At 31.3% G+C, this 13,333-nt stretch overlaps 1 protein-coding gene across 4 annotated transcripts in view; it reads right to left on the reverse strand.

The window, feature by feature from the left end:
• Window positions 1-1,693: 1,693 nt before the first annotated feature.
• The window catches only part of slc6a6b (solute carrier family 6 member 6b), a 38,349-nt gene continuing 26,709 nt past the window's right edge, over window positions 1,694-13,333 (reverse strand). Inside the window, exons 12-14 of one of the 4 annotated variants that reach the window (XM_087303167.1) lie at window positions 12,585-12,685; window positions 8,110-8,280; window positions 1,694-5,659 (exon numbers count right to left, since the gene is read on the reverse strand). In XM_087303167.1, coding sequence (XP_087159293.1) covers window positions 5,504-5,659; window positions 8,110-8,280; window positions 12,585-12,685 — 428 coding nt within the window. In that variant the 3' untranslated portion in view covers window positions 1,694-5,503. 4 annotated transcript variants of the gene reach the window in all.

The following is a 13,333-nucleotide window of genomic DNA, read 5'->3' on the forward strand; positions in this document are numbered from 1 at the left end:
GAGAAAATAATCAGTGGAATGAGAACTGAAAATCATACTCAAGTAAAAAACCATTACTTACCAAAAGAAATAGTACAAGTAGAGAAAAAGATCTCTTGTAAATATTACTCAGTATGAGCAGCCTTTTAAAAAGCACTTAAGAGTATTACACTGTGGAAGGTTTATGTGTTTACATGCAGTTTGTCTGTGTGAAAACTTATTCTGTAGTGTTTTTAGTTATTGTGTATGGCCAATTGCTGATTTCAGTCTACATTCACAAGGCATCTGTCATCTCATCAGTGACATCAGTCTAAACCAGAGGTCACCAAACTTGTTCCTGGAGGGCCGGTGTCCTGCAGATTTTAGCTCCAACCCTAATCAAACACACCTGAACAAGCTAATCAAGCTCTTACTAGATATACTTGAAACACCCAGGCAGGTGTGTTGAGGCAAGTTAGAGCTTAAACCTGCAGGGACACTGGCCCTCCTGGCCCGAGATTGGTGACCCCTGGTCTAAACAATCTTGATCTTGTTTTCGTACGATGCAATTTTTCTGCAGTTTGATTGGCTGGGAATCACAGGACTGATTATATTACTTTATTTTTACCAAGTAATATAATTAAGTAATGACTGCAGGTCTGCAGAAGGAAAATAATGAAGTAAAAATACTCACTACTGAAAGTACAGCACGAAAAATGTAGTGAAAGTGAAAACTAGACATTTTAATGAGGTGCCGTGTAGGGTTTCAAGAGTTCACACTTAGCTGATGATTGATTATAAAAGCTTCTTTGGCATGCTGTCCCGGGAGAGAGCCCTGAGCTCATGAGATCCTCGAGCCCAGGGTTCCCTCCCATTGCAAGGCGGGAGGGGAGTTTGAGCTCAGGTAGATCTCGAGAACTCCCCTGCTGTAGTAAACAATGAACAGTAAGTGTGTGCTCTTGGAGATAACTATATACTAGGTGCATGTCTATGGTGCCGATTTGAACTAGTCAATTAACTTAACTTGCATGTTTTTGGACGGTGGGAGGAAACCGGGGAACCCGGGGGAAACCCACGTGAGCACGGGGAGAAAGTGCAAACTCCACACAGAAATGTCTGCTAGTTTGGTAAAGCCTGGAACCAGAGACATTCTTGCAGTGAGACAACAGTGCTACGCACCGGGCCACCGTGTCACCCGTCTAGGAAGAAGGAGGAGTAGGGGTGGAAGGGGGCACTCTTCAAAACGAAGATAGCAGTGGAATGAAACCCAGGGTATTTATAGTAGTTTAGGAGTCGTCTGATTGGAGCATAGTGAATTGGATAATGCGGATCCAGCCGCTAGCAATCATAAGCACATGATCCTCTCGAAATGAGTTCATACATAAACTTCACTAAATGGATGGAGGAATTAAATAAATAGATGGACGGATGGAAGATTGATTTTAAATAAATGGTTGGAGGTATTCAATAGATAGATGGATGAATGGATGCATGGATGGATGCATGGGAGATTGACCATAGATAAAAGGATGGAGGAATTCAGTAAATGGATGGATGGAAGATTGATTACAGATAAATGGATGAATGGAATGATGTATGGGTTGGTTAAATCAGTTGATGGATGAACTAATAAATGGATGTTAGACTAACGGAACCAAACACTAATAATAATAATACAACAATCAACTTTGAAATGATAAATATAAAACGAATAAACACGACACAAACCCAGAAAGCTTTTTAAAAGATAAATGTTTATTAAGAGATAAAAACTTTTTTTTCTCCATTTTTTTCTTTTTTTTTGGGTACTGTAAAATCTTTTATCAATACACTTTCTTTTTTATTTGTACGTACAGGTATCCTCGAAATAAAAAAATAAAACATTTCTAATCATGACTTGAAAAAGGTTCTCTCCCACATGTATAAACACTGCCCCTTTAGCTGTTCTTCAAAAAAATGGAAGGGTTTTTAGAAGGAAATCAGTCTCTGTTATTAAAACACCCCGAGACTGTATGTCAGATCCGTATTGCTAAAGAAATTGTGCCTCTTTCAACATTTACACTTTAAAATCCAACTTATAAAGCATCCCAAAAGGTACCAAGAGAGAAGCCGTTGAAATTAATCAAGCGACTCCCTTTCAAATTGGCTACAGTTTTGTTTAACTTGGCCAAAAAAATGAGTATAATATTAAATCCAATACATTTAAACCAAAACATTGGCATAATCCTTATAGTTAAGCTTTCTAATTCAAAACAAAGTAGTAAAAATTGTCACAGTAAGTAGATCTGCATTGAGCTTTTTTTTTGTTTGTTTTGTTTTTTGGTGTTAATTCAGCATACCAAGAATGGTAGCTTCGATTGGCCCCTTTTCAATTGTTTCGGACATAAAAATCATACGCAATCACACTCTTCCTAGTACCAACTTTTTGAAAGACAGGTGAAGACAATGCATATCGTTCTACAAAAGTATTGCACATTACATTTCGCAGCAAGCTTCTTTTTTTTTTTCTTTCATTGTTGTCGATTAACTGTTGAGATCTATTGGTAATTGCTGAAAAGAACAGTCAAAATACAGTGATGCTTTTGAATACAAAAGGCAAATGTGATTGGAAATAAAAATAAACATGTTCAATACAAACAACCAAACAAAATAACGAAGAAACTACCCTGAATCTAGGTGGTGTGAAAATCTTGCCAGGCGCTTCACATTCTGACACCCGGAAAAATAATGATTGGTGCTTATTAAATAATTATAATAAACATAAAAAAAGTGTGATTTACGAATAGCACAGTGGATACATGTTCAAATCGCAAAAATCTATTTGCGTTTTCTTATTTATTTGCACAAAATCAATCATTTTCTGCACACAAACTATTGACATATACATATTTACTTTTAAATCAGGCCCCAATTTTACGAAACAAAGGTAATCAACAAAATTAGCATCTTATTTCGTAGTAAGTTCACATAGAACGATTAGTTTTAATCCAGGATCAAATTTATTATGTGAAAAGAAAAAAAAGATTTACGATTTTTTTTTGTGTAATTGCGCAAAAAAAAACAGCCTGTTCATATTTACATAGTAACTTTTAATTCAGTTTTTTAATTTACAAAAAAAAAAATCATTCAATTTCATATTTTATTGTTTATTGCGCAATTAAATCGAACACCAATCAAAACGTTACTTTCAAAACATGCCAAATCACAAATTCAGCTTGGTTTTTTGATTTATATGCAGAAAATCTATTATTTTCTGCACACAAACTATTGACACGTCCGTAACTGCTTTTAAATCAAGCCAAAACAAAAATACTAAACTAAATTTGCATTTTATTTCATAGTAACTTGATTACGTTAAATTTAGGATTGGATTAACAGTGCAAAAAAAAGTTGATAAACATTTTTTTATTGTAATTGCGCAAATAAAAATGGACAGGCCTATATTTACACTTAATTAGTTTGAATTCAGTCTCTGATTTACGAATTAAAAAAAAAAAAAAAACGAAAGTTGAAACAAACCCCAATCAAAACATTACTTTTAAAACATGTCAAATCGCAAATTTGATTTGTGTTTCTAGATTTATATGCACAAAATCTACAATTTTCTGCACACAAACTATTGACACGTCTGCATTTACTTTTAAATCAAACTTCGATTTACGAAACAAAAACAAATGACAAAATTAGCTATTTTTATTTCATAGTAAATTCACATAGAATAATTGTTAAATTCAACTATGCTTAAACTTCACAAAGTTATTACGTTAAACTCAAGTCCAGATTTATCATGCGAAAAAAATTTTTGATTAACATTTTTATTGTAATTGCGCAAACAAAAATGAACAAGCCAATATTTACAGTTACTTTTATTTTTTGTTTTTGAGTTACGAAGCAACAACAAAAAAAATCCTCTAATTTGCCATTTTATTTTAATCGTGCAATCAAAACGAACACACTGTTTTTTACTCATAGTTACTTTCGAATCATGTCCTGATTTACTAAACAAAGACAATAAATAAAAGTTAATGAATAAAATGGAAACATTAATATTAAAATTAATATGTTCCAATCAGGCCCTGGTTTATAAAAACAAATACATTTACTTATTAAACATTAAAGTAACTTTTAAAAAGTAACTTTTTTTGTAATCGATATGATGAGGTTGATACTACCTTATTTGTTATTTTGAAATCAGTTCCTGATTTAATCAGCAAAAACAAAATCTACCAAAAATAAAATGTATTTGTATGGTAAATGTGCAAAAAGAATGGGCGCCCTTTGTTTACTTTTATTTGCTACAAAATCGCCTAGTTTGAATGTTTTTTTAGACGAGGGAAGAAATATTGTTAAGAATTAGTGTGAAGTAGTGCGGTCAAAAGTATCGAGTTCGGTACAAATTGGTGCTGAAATTTAAAAAATGTCAATTTCCCGCTAAAATTTAACTGTGGTTGCTTAGACAACGCTGATTGGCCATTGTGTTAACATGCTCAGCACAAATGAATGTGACTAGCCATAAAGGTCATCAGTTCACCACTCATTATCGCTGTTGATGGCACTTAAATGATAGCATGAAATGAACATTTGTACAATTTCAGTACCAACTGGTACTAAAGTCGATACTTTTGACAACACTAGCATGAAGTGTGTTTCAGAAGTCATGTGACTTAGGAAAGGAACACTTACAAAACAGTTAGACTTAAAAGGCTTAGTTCACACAAAAAAAGTCAAAACAATCTTGTATTTTTAAAATTCAGAACATACAAAATTATATTTAAAAAACAGTTCAAACAGAAGTCAAAGTTTTGGACTCCATTAAGCACATTTTCCTTTTTTGTGTGTGTGAACTATCCAATTAAAAGGTGCACCAATGTGGAGAATGTAGTGTCCTAGTGGTATAGTGCATTAAAACAAGCAGTGCTAATGGCTCGATTCTCTTGGACAGCAAAATCTCCAGTCTAAACGGTTTGTTGGGTCACACTAATAGCTCTACAATAATGCATAACATCTGCAATCCTTATTTTTATTTTTTAAAATGACCATTTCAGAATGGGCAAAGGTGGCCCTAAGTTTTTAATCTTCATACACTTTTCACTATTGGTGTTTACAGAGCCCTTTGTTAAATTTCCCCAACCAATTTTGTCTAAAAAAATAATCACAGCTCGATTCGATTTCGATATGTACAAGATAAAAATTTACGAAATTGGATCTAAGTTCAGGATACTGCTGTTTTGCAATCTGTTTTCTGGCTAATAACAGCGACAATAATAGAAATATAATAGTATTGTGATAAAAATATTAAAAATACAGACAGAAAAATGTAACTTCCTCTGTAGAAAACAAAACAAAACAAGGACTCCTAGTGCAGATGCGTAGCAATGTAAACCTGGTCCTACGACTATGTCAAAAGTTACAGAGCATATATATATATATATATATATATATATATATATATATATATATATATATATATATATATATATATATATATATATATATATATATATAATGGAAAAGCAGGTCATTTGAATCCTCTCACAGAGAGTGTTCACATCATAGTTTCTACGATGGTGTGTGTGGGCTTTGCCAAGCCTCCGTTCCAGTTGGGGTCCAGCGGTTGTGCCAGTTCATTGCTTTTCGGCTGGTATTCTTGTGGGCAAGAGCTGGCACCTCCCCTCACAGGCGCTGCCACAGCTTTGATCCTCTGCAAGAAAAAGGACATTTCAAGTTATGAAGGTGATTTTCTATGGAAAAATGAAAGATTTTTATTTTTCTTGCAATTGCATAAAGAGAATGGACATGCCCACATTTACTTGTAAAGCTACTTTTAATTTAGATTCTTATTTACAAAGCAATATTTTAAAATACACTTTTCTTGTAAATGCTCAAAGAAATGGAAAAAGAAAGGGATTAAGAAAAATGTTTGCTTCGTAAATAAAAACCTGAATTATAAGTAACAAAAATATAAAACTTTCAATAACAAAGTATTTTTTTTTTTTACATTTTAATTACTTTTAAATCAGGTTTTTATTTACGAAGTAAAAATGTAAAAATGCACACTTGTAATTGCACAAAGAAAATAGACTCCATATTTAATTGAAGACGCCCATATTTAATTATGCAGGTTAAATGTCCATTTTCTTTGAACAATTACAAGTTTGCATTTTTACATTTTCGTTTTGTAAATTAATCCTGAACTAAAAGTAAGGAAAATGTAAAAATTATTTAAAAATTGCACAAATAAAATGCCCATATTTACTTGGAAAATTAGCACCGAAATTAAAAGTAGCTATGCAATTACAAATGCGTGTGTCTGTTTTCTTTGCGCAATTCCAAGTGTGCAATTTTACAGTTTTTGTTTTGTCAATAAAAACCAGCATTCAAAGTAAGGAAAATGTCAAAAGTTTCCTTATTTTTCTTGTAATTGCTCAAAGAAAACAGACACGCCCATATCTACTTGCATAGTAAATAAGAAACTGAATTAATAGTAACTGTCAGTAAATATGGGTGTGTCCATTTACTTTGCGCAATTGCAGTATTTTTGCTTTTCATTTTCGCTTTGTAATTTAAACCTGAACTTAAAGTAACAAACATGTACAAAAAGTTAAAAAATGTTTTTAAAAAATGTCCAAATAAAATGGACACACCCATTTATACTTGAATAGTAAATAAGAACCTAAATTAAGAGTAGCCATGCAAGTACAAATGGGTGTCCATTTCCTTTGTGCAATTACAAGATTTCTTTTTTACATTCACTTTGTAAATTAAACCTGAACTAAGTGATGAAAACATAAAAAAAAATATGTTTTTTAAAGTTTACAAAAATTGCACAACTAAAATGGACACATTCATATCTACTTACATAGTAAATAAGAACCTTAATTAAAAGTAACTATCTATCTAAGTGAATATGGGCGTGTCCATTTTCTTTGCGCAATTATGAGTGTGCATTTTCATATTTTCGCTTCGTTAAAAAAAACTGCATTAAAAGTGACAAAAATGTAAATACTTTTACTTTTCTCTTGTAATTGTGCAAAGAAAATGGACACGCCCATATCAACTTACATAGTAAATAAGAACCTAAATTAAAAGTAGCTATGTCAGTACAAATAGGTGTCTATTTCCTTTGTGCAACAGCAAGATTTTATTGATTTTTTTTTTTACATTTTCACTTTTTAAATTAAACTTGAACTATGTAATGAAAACGTAAAAAATGTACCAAAATGTTTTTTTAAAAATTGCACAAATAAAATGGTACAAAGTAAATAATAACCTGAATTAAAACTATGTAAGTAAATATAGGTGTGTCCACTTTCTTTGTGCAGTTACAAGTGTGCATTTTTTTCACTTTGTAAATAAAAACCTGCAGTAAAAGTAATGAAAATGTAAAAAAACTCCCTTGTTTTCTTGTAATTGCGCAAAGAAAATGGACACACCACATATTTATATACACACATATAGAGTAAATAAGAACCTGAATTAAAAGTAACTATAGTAAATATGGGCGCTTCCGTTTTCTTTGCGCAATTACTCAATTTTTTTATTTACATGAAGTTTGCATTTTCTACCCGTGTTTGCGTGGGTTTACTTTGGGTGCTCCGGTTTCCCCTAGAGTCCAAAGACTTGCGGCACAGGTGAATTGAATAAGCTACATTGGCAAGAGTGTGCAAGAGTGTTTGTTTCCCACTGTTGGGTTGCAGTTGGAAGGGCATCCGCTGCGTAAAACATGTGCTCGATAAGTTGGTGTTTATTTCGCTGAGGTGACCCCTGATTAATAAAGGGACTAAGCCAAAAAGAAAATGAATAAATGAATGAATGAATAAAATTAAACCTGAACTAAAAGTAACAGAAAAAAAATTTTGCACAAATAAAATGGACACTCCCATATTTACTTGCATAGTTACTTTTAATTCAGGTTCTTATTTACGAAGCAAAAAAATAAATCTATGACTTATTTTTTTTTCCTGTAATTGCACACAAAGGACACCTATATTTATTTATAGTTACATTTAATTTGAGTACTTATTTAATTAGCAAACAATCTGAATATTTTCAGTGATTGTGCAAAGAGAATGGAACATGAGGGTTAAAGTGATGACTGCATTCTGAGATTGTGATAAAAATGTGAGGAAAACGCTATGTTTTATGAGTCACCTCAATGAGGGGTCCATCTGACTGGATGATTTTGATCACAACCACCATCGGTATGCAGATCATTGAGGCGAGAGCGAGGGTCCAGCCCACTCCAATGGACCAGTCTGGATACTCGTAGATTTTGTTGTATCTCAGGGGTGCATATTTGACCAATGAGAAGATAAAGCATCCCTGCAGAGGAAGGCAAAACAGGCATCAATCCAAGATACAGTATGAGAAAACTAATTCATATGTAACAAACTGGCAGCTAGATGTAACGCAACGGTAAATTTGATCAAAATTGTATGCAAAAATGTCCAGATTAGACTAAAAAAAGTAATAAATGCTATTCAATTATAAATATATTACAACAACATGCAATGATATGTGTAATAAACAATGTTATGTTAATTACTAGAATAATTTAATCAATACACACTTGTGATATTTTATAATAATAAAACATGGTGATAAAAATTATTATGATTATTTGCTATATAACAATACAACAAAATTATAATAAATATTATTTGATTAGTATTATTAGTTGTAATAAGGTGTTATTAACAATTTAAAATAAAGCAAAGGCAAATAAATGCTCTTTGTTAAAAATATGTAATAAATAACAGATTATTTTGACTAATAATAAAAATGAAATAATATGTTTTGTTTAAATTAAGAAATATATTAAAATAATAATAAGAATAATAAAAATAGTAATAATAAAATAATAATAATAATGAAATAAAGCATGCATTTACATATTATTCTTTACTTATTATTATTATTATTATTATTATTATTATTATTATAGATATACATATCTTAATAGGGTTATTACTAATTTAAACAAATTATTTGATTTTTAATTGTAATAATGTGTTATTTATTAACTCTTTTTAATAAAAGCAAAGGCAAATAAATAGGCAAATGAATGGTATTTCTTAAAAAATAGTTAAGAAATAACCTACGACTAATAATAAAAATCTAATAACATTTTTGGTTTAAATTATTAATAACTTCATTCAAATATTTATAATAGTATTAATAATAATAATAATAATAATAATAATAATAATAATAATAATATAAGCAAAGAATAATAGGCAAATAAATGGTATTTCTTAAAAATTGTTTTAATAATGAAAATATTGACTAATAATAAAAAAATCAAATAATATGTTTGGTTTAAATTATCAATTAATTTAATAAAATATTTATATTTTTAAAAATAATCAAATAAGCTAAGAACAATGGGCAAATAAATGCTATATTTCATTACTATTATTAATAATAATGATTATAATGAATAAAAATGTCTTAAAATAAGCTTAATGTCTCTTTGTAATTTTCTTTTCCTTTCCTTATCATTTTAAGGAGAATTATGACCTAGGCCCACTTGGTGGATAGGGTATATGTAGAAGCATGCGGAAGGACTTTTAATTTGTCAGTAACCTGGGTCAAACACTTCCAGTATCCTGCATGCCGTTACAAAATTGGCGGGCTTTAGGTCTGTTTTCTTTAAAAATCAACAATCATCACTGCCTAAATGCTATACACTATAAAGTGTGTCTCAGAATGTGCAAGAAGCACTGCATTAAATTACATTTTTCCAAGCCATGTCTTCAAAATATTTTACTTCAGTATTTCCAATGGCGTTTCTGCGCTCATCTGCTGATCCTGACGGACGTGTGTATGTAGACGGCTTTTTAAACTCGGTTTGTGCTTCAACAAGTAAATCAATGCTGAAGTCTATTGAACTGATTATATTTTAATTACAACATTGATGCTTTAAAAGGAACTGTATAAAATTGAAAAAGTCTTAATCTTAAAAAAATAAAAAATAAATAAATCACTCAACAATCCAGCAAGTTTCTAAACTGACCAAACAGGTTAATCCGCTGCACAAGACACAATTCATTCAAAGTGAGCTACTGTAAAAAGCCTCCTCAGACTGCAAAAGCTCCCCGACAGTAAGGAAAGGATTACCCATTCCCTATAGCCCTATGATGTTCACCGGAAAAAAAAAAAAAACAACATTCATGATCTGATGGAAACTAATCCTGCGCTCCTTCCATTGAGTGTGTGGGTCGGGCAGATGGTCACCCCATCTGGAGCTCTTACACTGAAACTGACAGATTTTAGCAGCAAATCCAAAGCGGAAAAGCTGCATTTGCATGTTTAGCGATGGGGGAGAGGATCGAAAAGCACACAGGCGCATACTGAACTACGTAAAATAGTTTTTTGTTGGATATCAGTGTTTAATTTTAGCCATCGTACAACATGGTTAGCAGGATGAGCGATATTGTGTAGCTTGTGATTATAGTGGTCAAAATTATTCCCATGATAAGAATTATTCTAATAATAACAATAAAACCAAAGAACAATTTTGGTCAAAAAGTTGTTTTCATAATTGAAAATCGAAACTAAGATTACAACTATTGGCCAATTTTCACGTATGTTTTTAATATTATATGAGCTGAAATAAATTTGGAAACTAGTAAAACTTTTTCATATGAAATACTTAATAAAACAAACAACAGTTATAGAAAAACTGGCTGAAATTATTAAATAATTAGCCAAAATAAATTAAAGTAAAATCGTTTTGAGAACTAAGGCTATGTTTACATGGCATCGGTGTAGTCAAAAACAGGAAAAAAAAAAATACAAAACATTTTCAAAATTATCCACATTTACAAATAGTCAAAAACAAAATACTTAAGACCTAATGCTGTTTACATGACATCAATGTAGTCATAAAGTGGAATGATCTGCGTTCACACACACATGGCCAAAAACGATGCATTACGAATACACCGTTATTTGCTGCCGTCACCTTTTTGGTAAACAGTAGCTGTAGGAAATTATCGAAGTGCTGTCAGTGGCTCTGCACTTGTGTTTTTGAGTAATTCACCATTTGTGTACGATGCATCTCTGCCTTTACTTGCAAGACTTTCGTTTTCGAGTGTTGACAGACACGACAATGGCAAAGTTGAAAAAAAAGCCTACATTTTAAAACTCGTTTTTTAAACGCATGTGTTTTCAGTCCCAAAACAACATTGTCATGTGAATGAACAGACAAAGTATATAAAAAGTTTGCCATTTTTGCCTGAAAACATTCCTTTTGTAAACAGCTCCTAACATTCACTTGTCCTGTGGTAAAAATAAATCTAACTTGGGGCTGTTTATATACAAAAGCATTGTAGATAATTTGCACTGTTTCTTTGTTGGCCAAATAAGCTTATTTATCAATAAACAGTACTCAGCATATATATGAACAGCCCTTACAAATGTTTTTTTTAAATTAATATTATTCATAGGAAGCTATACAATATTATATTTGTGCATTTACATTAGATTAGTCAGTACTGAAACCAATTCTGGAGCTTATCTAACAAAATAACTTACGATGAAGGTCTAAAACTAGCACATCCAAATTTATGTTATAGAAAAAAATTAAATAAAAATGTTCAAAAGAAGGGAAAAAACAAATCAAGAGAAGCAAAAGGAGAAAAAAAATTGTTGAAATTTTGTAGGATGTGATTTTTTTTTTTTTGCAATATTTTGCTTGAATTTAATTGTATTATCTTTCAATTTCTAAATATGTTTAATGACTAAAATTTATTTTTAAAAATATATCCGTTTAATAAATCTACTTTGTTCAAATGCACTAAAATATATAACCTATATTTACTGAGAAATAAATTATGCTGAGCCCTGCATTATCTATTCACAAATACACAAATGTCAATTTTTACTTTTGAGTAATTTTGCTTCATAACTGGGCGTTTACATCGGACATGTCTTGAACAAGTAAATCACAATATTTGTGCGTAATTAGAGGGTTGAACATTTTGAGATTTTGAAATTTTGAGAAAATTTTACTGTTACTACCCAAAATTGGCCAGTTTCATTGTAAAATGACTGACGGATGGATTTTGTTAAGAAGGTAACTGTGCTTTATGTGATTTGGAAGGCTAAAAAAATGGCACGGACCCCGTCTGCGCCATTTTTGGTTTGTTAGATTGTTCAGGCTCACGCAAATTGTATATATATATTTTATTATTGTTTTTTTTTTATTGCAAAATTTCTGGGAATTGACACCACAAAATCAGTCAATTTTATTGCAAAAAATAACACAAAATAATCATGAAAAACTAGGGGGTCTGATAAATTACTGTGCTTATGTGAAAGCACCATATAACCTCAATGTATTATGAGGAGCCATCAGAGGCTGACTTGGAATTTTGTGTTAAATTTCCAAAACATGTGACAATTGACTTGTGTGATAAAAAAAAAAAACCAAGGACCATGAATTCAGCTAAAAATCTAAAAGTTCAACTTATAAAAATAAAAAGTCACCTACATCTTCAATGGCCTGAGGGTAAGTAAATAAAACTGTAAATTTCATTTTTTGGTGAAGTATCCCTTTAATATATTTGCAGGCAATGCTAACATAACTATAAACATGAGTCTTCCAGTAAAAAAGTGCTTACCACACACAGAAAAGGTGTGACTACAGTCCAACTCCATTTCATCCAGGGGTTTGGCCTGTAACCAATCATCTCTTCAATCGCATCATAGAAATTATCAGCGCCTGTAAAAAGCAAAGAGGGAAGTCAGGTGTGAAATGCAAAGAACATTGACGTGATCCTTCGGTGGCGTTAGTAATTTGAAGAAAAAAGACGATTAGAAACCGTGGTACAGTTACGTCATTGTTTAGTGCAAACAGAGCAGTGTGTTATCAGGAAAATCCCCCATAGCCTTTAAACCTGAATCTACCCGCATGCAAGGTTTATTCCGACTCAGCAGCACAAATTATGCTTTTCCTCACATATCCCCAAAGCAATTATTTGTATTATTTTTAATGCTTGGTTTTCGTTAAACTAAATTGTACAACATACACTTAAATTTGACACAAAACCATTGTTGTAATAGATTAATAGTCTGTTTACATAAAGAGCCACACCTGGGAATATTTCACAATGATTCAACTCACAACAGCAATTAGTTTGTCAGGAATAAGTCATTTGATTTATTTGGCAAAGAAATGAGAAATTGTATTTGTTAGCTTGCATGTAGGCGCTTACTATTAATAACATAATACATTTCTTGTTTAACAAATTGCTGAGTGGAGGCGTTTAACATTTAAAAATAAATATATTCATAAAGAATATAAAATACATTCCAAAGTATCTAATTTATTAGAAATCTATGGGTAACAGGGATGAGGAGTTAACTTGTA

This window comes from Danio rerio, chromosome 22 (genome assembly GCF_052040795.2).
Source record: "Danio rerio strain M-AB ecotype USA chromosome 22, GRCz13ab, whole genome shotgun sequence".
Classification (NCBI taxonomy): domain Eukaryota; kingdom Metazoa; phylum Chordata; class Actinopteri; order Cypriniformes; family Danionidae; genus Danio; species Danio rerio.